Source organism: Notothenia coriiceps, unplaced genomic scaffold, assembly GCF_000735185.1.
Source record: "Notothenia coriiceps isolate Sejong01 unplaced genomic scaffold, NC01 NC01_scaffold00037493, whole genome shotgun sequence".
Classification (NCBI taxonomy): domain Eukaryota; kingdom Metazoa; phylum Chordata; class Actinopteri; order Perciformes; family Nototheniidae; genus Notothenia; species Notothenia coriiceps.
The window spans coordinates 246,802-259,985 of record NW_011370194.1 but is presented as its reverse complement, the minus strand read 5'-3'; the positions used below and the strand labels follow the sequence as shown (position 1 = coordinate 259,985).

At 44.7% G+C, this 13,184-nt stretch overlaps 1 protein-coding gene across 1 annotated transcript in view; it reads right to left on the bottom strand.

Moving 5' to 3' along the window:
* Positions 1 to 13,184, bottom strand: part of igsf3 (immunoglobulin superfamily, member 3) — a 75,738-nt gene that overhangs the window by 11,762 nt on the left and 50,792 nt on the right. The window contains exons 3-6 of the mRNA XM_010797158.1: positions 10,569 to 10,988; positions 6,935 to 7,321; positions 4,128 to 4,535; positions 699 to 1,124 (exon numbers count right to left, since the gene is read on the bottom strand). Of these exons, the coding sequence (XP_010795460.1) occupies positions 699 to 1,124; positions 4,128 to 4,535; positions 6,935 to 7,321; positions 10,569 to 10,988 (1,641 nt within the window). The remainder of the gene's footprint in view (positions 1 to 698; positions 1,125 to 4,127; positions 4,536 to 6,934; positions 7,322 to 10,568; positions 10,989 to 13,184) is intronic.

The window sequence follows — 13,184 nt, the reverse complement described above, 5'->3', positions numbered from 1 at the left end:
CAGTCTCAGATCTGGTACCCCATTGGTACTTGAGGTGCCATAATGCTTTGCTGGACTGCATTTCAAGCCAGACTAGGTTTTTTTTTCTGCAGCATAAGTATATGCCTCGGGCACGTTCACCTGAATAAATGAAGTATATCATGCTGTTGAGGAACACCAGACTGGGCTAAATTTGGCCAGTGTGGGTTTGTGTGTCCTTGTGTTCTTGTTGTTTGTGTTCGGCCACTAATTGGGCTGTGTCTGAAGGGGTTTTTTCTTGTGTATGTGTGGAGCACAGAGGGCCAATGAGAGCAGTGTAGACAGTTTAATGTCTCCGCTGAGGAAAAGGGGTTCAAGGACAGATCGCTCACTCTTTATCACACTTTGTCACTCTGTCTACGTGCTTCGCTTCGCGCTTTTACCTTTTCACACCGTTTTTTCAGTCTTTCCCTTCCTGTGGGATATTTAGCAATCCATTCACTGCGCTCCATTAGGAGACCCCGCCCTGCCCTGCATGCACACGCACCACCATACACACACACTCCAATTAGTAGATAACCCAGAGAGAGACTAAGAGCAATTAGAGCAGGGAGACATCCTCTCAGCACTGGATGTGTATGTGTGCGAGTTTGTGTCTGGATCTGTGTTTATCCTTGTTTGTGTGCTGGTCTGTGTCCGTTCCAATTAAATGTGTCTGGCAGGCAGCCATGCAGCTTTACCTGGCTGTAGGACGCTGATGCCAAGCAGGTTGGAAGTGCGGTTGGCTACTTTGCTCCAGCTGTTGTCGTAGTTCTTCCTCCACAGGACGGCGGAGCACTGGTACTTGCCCGCCTCGCGACGCCCTGCCCGGGTCACTGACAATCGGAAGTTGGTATTGGAGTGGGATCGGTCCACTGTGGTGCGAGTACCAAGCCCCAGCAGCTGCTCCCCCCACTGCAGAGTGCCCTCGCGGGTGAATGTCACCAGGTCTTTGAACTCTCCATCACCCTCGTCGCCAGCTTCGGAGCCAGCAGGCATGAAGCGCCAGGTGACAGATGTGGGGACACGAGGGTTGTGACGGGGCTTCACCAGGCACAGGAGGTCAAACGAGTCTCCGAAGTTAACGGATGGCGTCCGCGATGAAGCTGACACCATGAAGGAAGACTCTAAATGGTGGGAAAAGAAGAGTGTTAGGAACTTTGTGTTTGTCTGGTGATTAACCTTTTAAACATTGGTTGATTTACACTGATTCCATAGTAATAGCACAACAAAGGCTGGTTGTGTGATAAGAGTCTGTTCTCTAAAAGCTTAAAGCTCAGTTAATGATGTGGGGGGGTTCATAATCGTTTCCTTTTAAGTATGGCTAGCAAGAGAAACAAAGCCTGCAGCTGGAACAAATACAGATAGTATTTACTTAAAGCGCACTGACTTACTGGTAAAGTAGTTATACATCTCCACAAGCATTTACCACTGTCATTAAGCACTTAAAGACAGCCATTTAGTTGATGCAACTACATTTTAACTTCTGTCTAAATATGAATTTGAGTGCTCGACTGGGTGAGCACTCCTCAAAATGGGTAACGCCACAAAGAACACTCAGGGGAGCCATTTCCTCTAAGCGCCAATGTTATATCTATGTCCCACTCCTTGCCCAGTCTTAACTATCCTCATTAAACTAAAAACATTCACCCAACTCCATATGTTATTGCCAAGATACATTTACACTGGACAGCAAGGGACTCAAGAGAGAGCGAGAGAGATATACACTATGGCCCTTTATCAACCCTGGCCCTGCTGTGCCTTTTTTCTTGCAAATTTCTCCATTATATTCTTGTCATCGGCCACATCGCTTTCCCCCTGTCCCTCACCCTCTCTCCCCCTTTGACAGCTTCACCCTCGATGTCCTTCAGGGTGTGTAATCAATGGCTCTCTGTCCAGACTTGGCTACTGCTGGGACAGCTGCCTCGGGACATAATTCTCTAATAGACAATAACTCACCCATCTCAATCTCTTATCTCCCTGCGCCCCTCTTCCATCTATCCATCTCCCTCACTGTCTGCCTGCCTCTATGATAGAAAAGAGGATTTCACACCAATCCATTTTCCCCATACAACCATCTCTCTTTGTTTGTGTGAATGAATGCGTTTGTTTCCTGCTCTGTGCAAAGTGCTTGAGTGGGAGTTTACTATGCATTTTTGGCCTGTGGATGCATGAATGTAATGTAGGCTTCTCACTTGTACACACTTGCCACCCAAGACACCCTGAGGGCATCGTAAGCCTATCAGCTGGAAACAAGACTCTCTACCAAGCATCGTTGTCTTCACAGTGGCAACAAAAACACGAGTCTCCCAGAGGACATCCCTTTCTCATCCCCTCCAGGTCTTATCAGTGAGCACCGGGAGTCTATAAAGGAAGGGAGTAGCATCCAGGGTCCATAAGGATCTATAATAAAGGTACAGTGACCATATATAATATATTGAGCTTCAGCCAGTAGAACAGTACACTCAGAGGACAGGTCAGAGAGTGTGCAGCACAACCTGAGCTTGGAAGGAACCCAGAGCACACGTTTTACCTTTTTTATTCATTAGGGGCAAGGAGCAATACAAAAGAAGCCGAAGATAAGAAAGTTGAAATACAGGGCGAAAAAGTTCTCCTTCTTTTGGCATAGGTCTAATACAAATGAAAGTGGAAGCTAAAGTAAGAAAAACGAGGACCAAAATCTTAGAAACAATGACCGTCACGCAACAGCGCACATTTAGAGAAATCCTTTGATCAACAAGCATATAGGGGAGAGAGAGGAGATGTAACTGAAGAGAGACGAACAGCTTCGGACTTCTATTCGTTGTTTTGCATAATGCGTCCCTTGTTCCTTTAACTAATGTTTGTGTTGTTGTCCGAACTTAACAAATGGCCACTTAAAAACTGACATCTCTTCTCTGCAGCACCGCTGTGTGCTGCTGCAGGGAGCTAATCCGTTGGTTTTGTGTGTGTGTGTGTGTGTGTGTGTGTGTGTGTGTGTGTGTGTGTGTGTGTGTGTGTGTGTGTGTGTGTGTGTGTGTGTGTGTGTGTGTGTGTGTGTGTTGAGCCCAGTGCTCCTGGTCTGCCAGCTCCTCATTGCTCTGCTCCAGTGGATTCCTCAGCCTGTATCGAGGATGTTCAGCTTAACTCAGCACTGACAGAGGAGACCCACCGACTGTGAAACACATTGCCGCTGCATTTCCATTCTAATAATTCTGGTTAATCCATATATGTGTATGTGTGTGTGTGTGTGTGTGTGTGTGTGTGTGTGTGTGTGTGTGTGTGTGTTTGTGTGCGAGCATGTGTGCATCTATGATGGGTGTCACTGAAGCACAGCTCTTGACGTGTGGCAGGTGGTGTGAGACTGTGTGTGTTTGTGTGTAATTTGTGTGTAATTCTGAGTAATAGTAATAATAGCTCCTTCCCTTGAGCTGTGCATGAATAAACCATGGTGTATTCTACTGACTGCATTTTCTGCCTGCGCCGTTCATCAGTCTTTACTTTAGCAAATCAGAAACCAGATGCCTCTCTTTCATTTGGAGTGCATGTGTGCAATGGCTTACTGCGCATGCATCAATGTATGGATATGTGATATGTGAATTCACTTGACATTTGACTTGCCAGCACAATAATCGGTTGACAGATGGAGTACATTTGTAGATCATTCTGAACCTTGTGAGGTAATAATATAATATCACAAAGATTAACGATATGATCCAGGATATATAAACCTGTAACAAACTCAGCTGCTGCTCATCTTAAACATGCAGGCTTAGCATGTACAGACTGATATCCACTTATGTACAGATGCAGCCTGATCACTGCTGAGTATTGTGTCCATTCTATCCACATAGCCTTTTTTTGTTTTTGTTATTTAAAGTGAATAAGTATACTTGTACATACACATTTGTGTTAAGTATGTCTTTTAGCTGGGGCAAAGGCACACCATTATGTCCAAATACTTAACATGTATTCATTACATTTTCCAGATTTTTATCAGATTTTATTTTAAGGGAACAATTATAATTATAAGTTGTTTTCTCCGGCCAGCAGGAGGGGTGCAGCCCCCACAGCCCTCCAGCTTTCCACAACTTTTCTGCTGAATTTGCGAAATGGTAATAATAGGGTTAGATTTGGTTGCAGTAACTTACCAACAGTCTTGACTGTGACCGTCTTGGTGTCCGATCTCTCTCCTATCTTCTCCCAGCTGAGCTCTGGTTCAGTGCCGGCCTGGAGCCACTCAGTGGCTGTGCAGCTGTACTGACCCTCATCCCCAGGTAAGGCATTATACAGGGACAGAGAGAATGTGTCGGCCCGCACCTTCTCCACCCGTATCTCCCCATAGCTGGAGCGCTCTCTGTAGGATGCACTGTGCCATACAGTGCCTTCCCGATCGATCGTAGCCACCTCCAGGCCCGGTCCAGCTGCCTGCTTGTCTGTCCACTGCCAGACAACAGACAGAGGGCCTGTAGTGGTGTAGACCGAGCAGGAAAAGTGGATCACATCACCCTCTATGACCTCAGTAGAGTTGCTGGACAGAGACACTGTGATGTTGCTCTCTGAGAAGAAGACAAAAGAGAGAGAGGCACACAGGTTAGCTTGAGTTAAAGTGGGAACCCATGAATGGAGTAGCACAAACTCCCCTCAAAATGTCAACTACTTCTCACGCTGAATCCCAGAGGCAACAAGAGTTACGCTTTCTGTGTTCAAAAATTCAGAGACTACAGGAAACCAGGGGCAATATAACAAATAGCTGAGCCTGTTCTCTGGAGTAAAGCACCACAAAGTCCTGTTTGAATGCTGTGCATGTGTGTTTGGATGTTTGTGTGTGCCTGCAAGCCCAAATGTAAGAGGACTATAGTGCACTTTTGTAACTGGCCTCCGGCACATTATAGTGACAGCCTGAGAGGAGGCCCTGGTGGATTTGTGTGGGTTGAGGTTTTCTTTCTGAACCCTGTGTGGCTTGTTGACCAAGTACGCAAGGGAACAGAAAAGAAAGCTTAGATCACAGGGCTCAGCAGTACTTCAGAAGATGTGCAGGATAAAAGTCTTTACTGGTGCTCCTCTGTTTCTCTGCTTTATCTCGATTCTCATCACTTCAACGTCCATCAAACATTATGGAGCTCTGTTTGACCCAAAAGCTTTCTTAGCCATGCAGGGCCAGTGCTTCTGTCTCTTGGGGATGAATCTAAAGGTTTCCCACTTCACTTTTTTTTAATCTACCCTCAGGCCAAGCTCTGCTGCTTCCCTCTCAGCCCGTCGGCCCTCCTAATAAGCATGAGGTGTCTGTGAATATGGAATAAACTGGCTTCTTACTTCTATCACGCTCAAATGAACAAAGGGGAAAACCTTCACCCTTTCCTCTCCTTTCTCTCTTTTGTTAAAATAGCCAGATGTTTCATATTGTATTCTATCATTTTTTTACTCCGAGACGAGCCGAGAGGTTTGTTAGGCTGTAGATACATACATCCTTCCTACTTTCCAAGTGTCAGGTTCCTAGACAGCGTTGCCTTTCTCTAACATTTCCTTTTCTTTTAACTTTCCTCTCATTTCCCCCACCAGCAACTTCTTTCTTTTTTGAACTGCAGAATGCATTTAGTCTCTATAACAGTGTATCCTCTCTTTTTCCCCCATCCTGCACATATCCGGTCTCTCTGTAAGAAATAGATTCATCGTGGCATGAAGACTCTCTCCCCCTCTCCCATTGCAAAGGTAAACTCCTCCATCAACCCCGATTAGTCAGAAGTGTTTACCTCGGCTTTTCCTACGCTTCCACCCCTGACTGCTTCTGACTCATTAACTTTAACCCCTGTTGCACCCTATTACCAACTTTTACCCATTTCCCCCAATTAGAGTGATGAAAAACATCTTAAAATTGTTTGCGTGTGAGAAAGCAGGCCTGAGAGGACTGTTTGAGTATCAAATACATGCTGGCCTGACCACTTCTCCTGTATATCATATTAGTTCTCCTCCAATAACCATGGCCATTATCCTGTGTAAACCCTATACACATCCTTTATGAGGCATTACGGTCTTTTGTCGGGAAAACAAAACCTCCCCTACAGAGAGCTTCCCTGGAGATTGCTGCAAGCTCGGGGCCATTGTTTTGGGCTGATTTAGCAGGGGGGGGTGCAGAGCGGTAAGGGTAAGGTAGCGCTGGCTGCTTCGGAGGAGATACTACTCTGTGATTATAATGTTTTATTAGGCTGGTAGCAGCTGGCTCCACTCACTGTCTGATCCCTAAGAGACAAGAAGGTAAAGAGAGAAGTGGGGATAAAGCAGTGGCCCAAACTGGTGGAGATGGAGAAAAGTCTGGTTGATATTATTGGGAAAGGGCTTTGTACGGTTGCATCAATCAGCAGAAAATCTGATATGACCCCCCCCCCCCCACCCCGCCGGCCAGCCCTGCTTAACCTATCTGAAGAAGTCTGCCCCAGCAGGACACATTCATTTAGCCTTGGGATCCACTTAGCGGGCCCTGGAGAGCTAGGCGCCTTTCTCTGCTTCTTTTCTTTCTCCACACTTTCATTTCATGGCTGTTAGCTTAGCCTTCTTGAGTCTTGGCTCCTCTGCTCTCCATTATCCGACTATAGTGTTACCCATCCCCCTCCCTTTCAGCTAAGCCAAGGGAATGGAAAGGACCATAATGCTGCATTACCATCCCCTTAACAATCCACTCAAACTGAAAAATACATCAGGAATAATAAGAGTAGCATCATCCTTTCGCGGTCTTATTTTCAGTTAACAATACAGGTTGTGCGGCTATCAGTTATAGGCCACCTTGGAGAAAGACAGAGGGGGAGACTGAGAGAGGAAGAGAGAGGAGCACAGCGTGACATTTCATGCTGCCTCCATGAAGATAAAACTGTTATTATGAGAAGCTCATCATTCTTAGTGTAATTGACAACTAAGGACAGGACATCTAAGCCATTGGCCTTGTGAACAGATTATTACTCACTGAGCGGCTGGACTGTGATCTGGACATTGCGAGACCTCTTGCTGCGGTCGATGAAGTCTCCCGTGGGCGTCTTCTCCCGCTCTGTCACCCGGCAGATATACTTGCCAGCATCTTCTGGGCGTAGGTGCTGCAGTTTGAGCAAGTGCACGTTGGTGCTTTCTTTGCGCACTGTCATATGGCCAGCAGCCTCGCGGGCTACGTAATCGGGGCCCAGGACAGGCACAGCACTGGGGCCCACCACGGCCACCGGTGAGCTGCTGAAGACCCACGACACCGAGAAGAAGCGCTCTGGGACGTTTTGGGCCTCAATGGTGCAGCGAAGCTCCAGCGGCTCACCGGCCGTAAAGGACCGACGGTCCGTGCTCACCTGGATGCTAAAGTCCCGATCTGAGTAAAGAAGATAAGGGGGGGGGGGAAACAGAAGGAATACAAGTTAAAGGAATGTTGAGTATTACAATCTGAAAGTGGTTGGCTAGCTGCGAAAAAGTATTGCATTGGCAAACCTTGATATAACTGTGGTGTATAAAACAAAAAAGAATATACCCTTTGGAACGTTTACTATCACTGTGATTTAGAAAGGCACTATATTTATTCAATATCTGTAAATGTAAAAAAAATCCTTGCACTAGATTTAAAACAAAGCAGCAGAATGGAAGAGCGTAGGTGTGGGGGAGATCTCTCTTATGATCTCAAACTACTTTTCTCTGATGTTTAAAACAAGACTCTCTTAATGTCTGCTACACTTGAAATGCACAACACTGCCTTCATCTTAATATCCACAGTCTACTATATGTTGAACCCGCAGCCTACTTAAAGAGAGTGCAGAGATTGAGGGTCAGGTATAGGTGGGGGCCATAAAATAACATCAGTTAGAGAGAGGGACAGAAAAAAGGAGTGAGCTAGAGGGAGAATAAAAGCTGGAGAAGCTTTAAGGTCACGCAATGCATAACTCCAGTAAAACGCTGATCTTTCAGAGCCCGCTTGGTTTCACCTCTGCAATAAAAAAAAAACACATCTGATTAAAATTCTCTTCAGCAGTCTGAAACAGAGTCAGGCTCTCTCCTCATGCCCCTGCACAGTCTAAAAAAGAGCAGTCAAAGTAAACTGCTAATGCTAGCTCCTCCACATTAAGCTTGTTGTGCGGTTGTGCTTGCATACGTGCGTGTGTGTGTATGGCTGGGAGTTCAGTTTGATTTGCTGTATTAATTTCCAGATGATAAGCACAGTATGTATCAGAGACTGCTGCTTTGCCTCTCAGTGAGGTGGTCGCCCCGAGCTGTAATTACAAAGACTTCCTGAGAAACACACTCATGTGGAAAAGTTCAAAGCTTGACGTTGGTATTGAGCTTGTTATGGGGAACATTAAGGTGGGAGGAAGAGGGATATTGTTTACACATAAACAAACATATGAAGGTACACACACAAACCCACACAGTAAGCATACACACAAGTAAAATAGAGACTTTTGAGCCTGAGAGCTGGATGCCTTTCATTAAAAGACAAACAGCATTTCAATCATAGTAGTGTAGTTAGGAATATGTCATTTTAGCTAAAACAATCATAATTCAGGTAACATTAAAAAAGGAATACATGTGGTCAATAATTGTATTATAACAATACAACGACTAATAGTACTATTAATAGCACTACTGCTAATAATAATAATAATGTATAATTAGTTAAATGTCTGATGGAAATAATAATTACTCGCTGCAGTGGGGAACATATAGATGCAAATTATGACATCAGGGTCAAGGGGAAGTCCAACCGATTGCTTCCTGAATGTTTAAAAAGGACAGCAAGTCATTGTATCGTGGCATTTGAATGGGATGAATTGTGAAGGAAGTTGCACACGGAGCTCTTTTTAAACCATTTTTACAGCAGAGTTCAGCTTAGGGTGCCGAGGGGTAAATAACAGCCTCACAGGTCCAGCATGTGTTAGTGTTCAGAGCTAATTAAGAAAGAAAGAGAATTAAGTGCGAGAAGCAGAAGGGCGAAGGAAAAAGCGCGTAATGGAGAAAGTCAGAGGGAGAAGTGAGAAATGCAGTGATGAGACATGAGTGCAGAAAATGAGAGGTGATGTGAGAGTGGGGAACAAGGGAGGAGGTGAGAGAAAAGAGAAAGATGGTAAAAAACCAAGAGCGAAAGGTACATTAGGATTCTGTCCGTTGCTACTCTCTCTGATGCTGCCGGTGGGTGATTAGTTAGCGGTGGGGCTGTCGTAAGATCCACTCCATCTTTTATAATAAGAACCTAATGGAGGAGCTACCGCTTCTTTTTTCTAAATGTCTCTCTCCGCCTGTCGAATTTGCACATGGACAGGTGCAATATTAAACACACAAGTTCAGCCTAAAGGTATGCAAGTGGTGCTTGCATCATGCAATGATGAGCACACAAATAAGAAATCTAAGTGTATCCACATACGAGTTTGAGCACTCACACCCAAGCCGCACACTGCAGCATAACTCTGCTGTATTCTCTTTGTCACGTAACCACACCTCCATCTATTATAGATTACAGAGAAGAAGGAGAGTGACGGAGGGTGCTGAGAGGGGAGCTATCACAGTGCCTTTTGTCTCCACCCTGAAGTAGCAGGAACTCATCTGACAAACCTGCTTTACATCGGAGTTTCCATTCTCCTTCTCATCCACCGAGCACTATCTGGGGCACCATCAAGTTGTATTGGTCCAGAGCGGATCTGATGCTTAATGGAGAAAGGCAAAACGATTCCACTTTGAAGTGATTTACTGGCATGAGACACTCGCCACTGCTTGCTGCCTTGGTAATTGAGCTAATGTCAAAGCGGTTTATCACCCATCTCCGTGGCCCTTTCTTGGAAGCATAGAAAGACTTTCTTTATGTATGCGCAATACACAGCAGAGGGTGAGGTGGGGTCAGGTCGGTGGGAGGTTATAAGTACATGTGGGGAGTCGTAAAGCCGTCTTTGGTTCCGGTCTATCAAGTCTGCGATTGACAGTTCGTTAGATCATTATCATATGAGGCATACTCCTCAATGAGCCACAGCAACAAACTGTTTCTTTCTTCCACATACTTTCCCCTTGTTTCTTACTCTTCCCCACGTCCCCCGCCAATACTCCCCCTCCCTGCTCCTTCCTTCCTCGGTAAGTAATTCCCTTCCTCCCTTCCATTAGACAATATCCTCCTTCAGAGTTGGCAACCGCACCAAACCAGCACGGATTCTCCCACTAGTGCACTCAGGCACGAACTAGAATGGTGTAATTGTTGGCAGAGAGTAATGAAAAAAGCATCTTTACATTCCGATCCCTGGTTCACTTGTTGTCTGGGAAATTGTAAATGTGGAAGCCATAGGTCTTCCCCTGTCAAACAGCCAAGCTGTTTCCAAGCTGGTTAAGTTATTCCTGGATGTGCTTGTAATGTTGCCCATCAAACAGACACAAATACAAAAGTGCAGAGTCTGTGGAGGTTTAGTTAAGCCCTTTTTAGTGAGCTAATGAGCTTAGTGGGAGATACTGATCAGCAATCAGAGGAAGCCGGCCCACATGTGTGCTTGTGCGTCTGTCAAAAGGACAGGGGGGACCTAAGAGGAGAGCAGCATCTTTGCCCTGTCTATGCCTCCCTTTTATTTTGTACAGATTCTCTTTTCTTGACTCACCAGTGGGCTGAATGCGGAGCTGAGTCTTCTCGCTCTGCTTTCTGGTCATGGCAAACCAGCTGCCATCTGTGTCCTGAATCCACTCAACAGCCTGGCAGTACAGCAGGCCCTGGTCCACTGGCTGCAGCTTGTGAATAGTCAGCCTGTAGGAAGTGGCACTGGTTTTGTCCAGCCTGAGGTCCCCTGCCGCCATCCTCTGCCGGTACGGGCCCCCGGAGCGCAGGACAAAGTCCCTCGACAGGGTGACCAGCTCCTGGGGAGGGGATGCCGCGTCCTCTGGGGAGCGCAGGTACCAGCCCACTGATAAGTGAGTGTGCTGCAGAGTGGTCCGAGATACCTCACAGGTTAGCTGCAGCGTGTCGCCTTCCACCTTGGACAGAGTCTGGGCGGGAGCTACTACTGTCAACGAGTCCGCGATAACTGCAAAGAAGAAGAGAAGAACAGTTAGCACTAGAGTGAGGATATGTAAAGGTTCCTTTGTGTCAGGACAGGTCAGAGTTATCCCTTTCTTTACATACCATATGAACCCACTACCAGTCTATAAAAAAACCTGAAATACCATGTTATTAGATAGACAGCTTTGTTCTATTTAGATATAACAAAGCTGACTATATTTGTTTATTATAGAAGTTCAAACTAACAGGCCTTTTGCTGTAAGTGGTTCTAAATCTGATGTACTCCCCAGTGAGAGGTAAAAGTGTTAATCCAACCAAGCTTTTGTTCTGAGGTTGTTGCCCTCTATTTTCTCATCAATACATGACTTTCACATGCCATCGTGCGTTGATGGCATTTCCTCTATCTCACACAGACAGGCGCCTCCAGCACTTTCTACAGGCTGATTATATCCCATTTGGTTTTTCTATAGCAAACACAACAGCTCCACACTGGCATCTTACAGCTTCACTCGCTTTCATTAAACCTTTCAAAAATGTTTTGATCACGCGTACTAAATATGCAAGCGGCAGGTAAAAATGGATGTTATAAATGTGTCCTATCTAAATAAAACTGAGTGCAGCGGACAGACTTCAAGTCAGATGGTGGAGAAGAGTGGAGATGAGAGAGGGGGACAGTCAAGTACAGGGAGGCAACAGAGACATCAAGATGTGTGAATTTCAGTAAGCAGACTGCAAACACTGACAGAAATAAACATGCATAGGTTTTAAAAGGCGCTAAGGGAGTATTTTTGGATATTTACCAGGGCCGCTGTGTATTAATGTGTGCGGAAGAGAGGAAAAGAGGCTGATAAATATCCCTTGATCTCAAGCTCCAAAATGTTAGCATTAATGACGACAAACAAGGATGAAAAGTTCCAGGATGTTGAGTGATAGCTCTCTCAACTGTGTCTTGATGTGTGGTTGTACATTAAGACTATCCTGTTTGCTCCCTACTCAATGCGTGACGAAGCTGCATTGCATGCATATGAATGATGTCACAACACACAAATACACGTGTATGTGCACATACACTATACCTAAGAAAAGGAGAATATACAAAGACATACAGTGACAGCAGTCAACCATTAAGCGAGGATGAGATACAAATGAATTGAGCGAATAATGCAGAGAAGCTTTCTTGCATTGCCATGTGGTGACTGTGAGCCCTTCAAAAGACAGAAAATGGAAGTGCTTTGTGAGGGTTTATCTTGGTAGAGTGCTTTGTCAAGATGTTTGGCTATTCAGGCTCTTAAGGGATTGTCATTGTGAAGACTACAAATCAGCATGTTCGAGGCCTTTGCTTCGACTCAAGTCACCTGCGATGACTAAACATAGACTCAGGCTATCTTTTAATGTAAGCAAATACACAAATGCTCATATTTCTGTTGGAAAACACAAGTTAAATTGAGGGATGGGGATTGTGAGAACAGAGAAACAGACACCACTAACGAAACAAACGGGGGGAGAACAAAGGCATAGAGATCAGAGAAAAAAGATAAAGGAGGCAGAGAGGAGGCATGACATCTGCTTATTGGAGTTTAACAAGACACTCAAAGAAAGAAACAACGATAAAGCAGAAGTGGCAGGAAAAGAAAGCGAGTAATCAGATGGGTCAGACACAGTGGCACTCTAATGAGATGCTGCTTTGTGGAGGTACATTAAGTCCAGACAAGAATAAACCGTTTCCTGCAATAGTTAGAGGCAATCTTGAAAATATATGTGTATGTAAATGCTTCCTAAAGCTGTTGTTCTGAACCTTTTCTCTTAAGGGACCCCTTTTTTAGAATTGAGTAATAACCCCAGAATATGGAGAAATCGTTTATGGTTATTTCATATTGTATTTAATATGTAACATCTCTCTTATGTTTTTTTGTTAACAAGTCAAACACACTTTTAATACATTCATTGTTTTCTTCTCCCGGTTAGCTCTGTGTTTGTTTTAAATGTGGAATTTTCTAATGTGAACTAGGGCTTCTCGATTATGGCAAAAATCATAATCTCGATTATTTGGGTCAATAATTGATATCACGATTATTAAAAACGATTATCCATTTACTTTGAAAACATAAATTTATGGGAGAAAAACAATTTGAACAGTATGTTTTTAACAGTTGACTACCCTGAACTTTAAGTATAATTCAACTGAAAAACCAATACAAAAAAAAATTAATAAAAAAAGAAA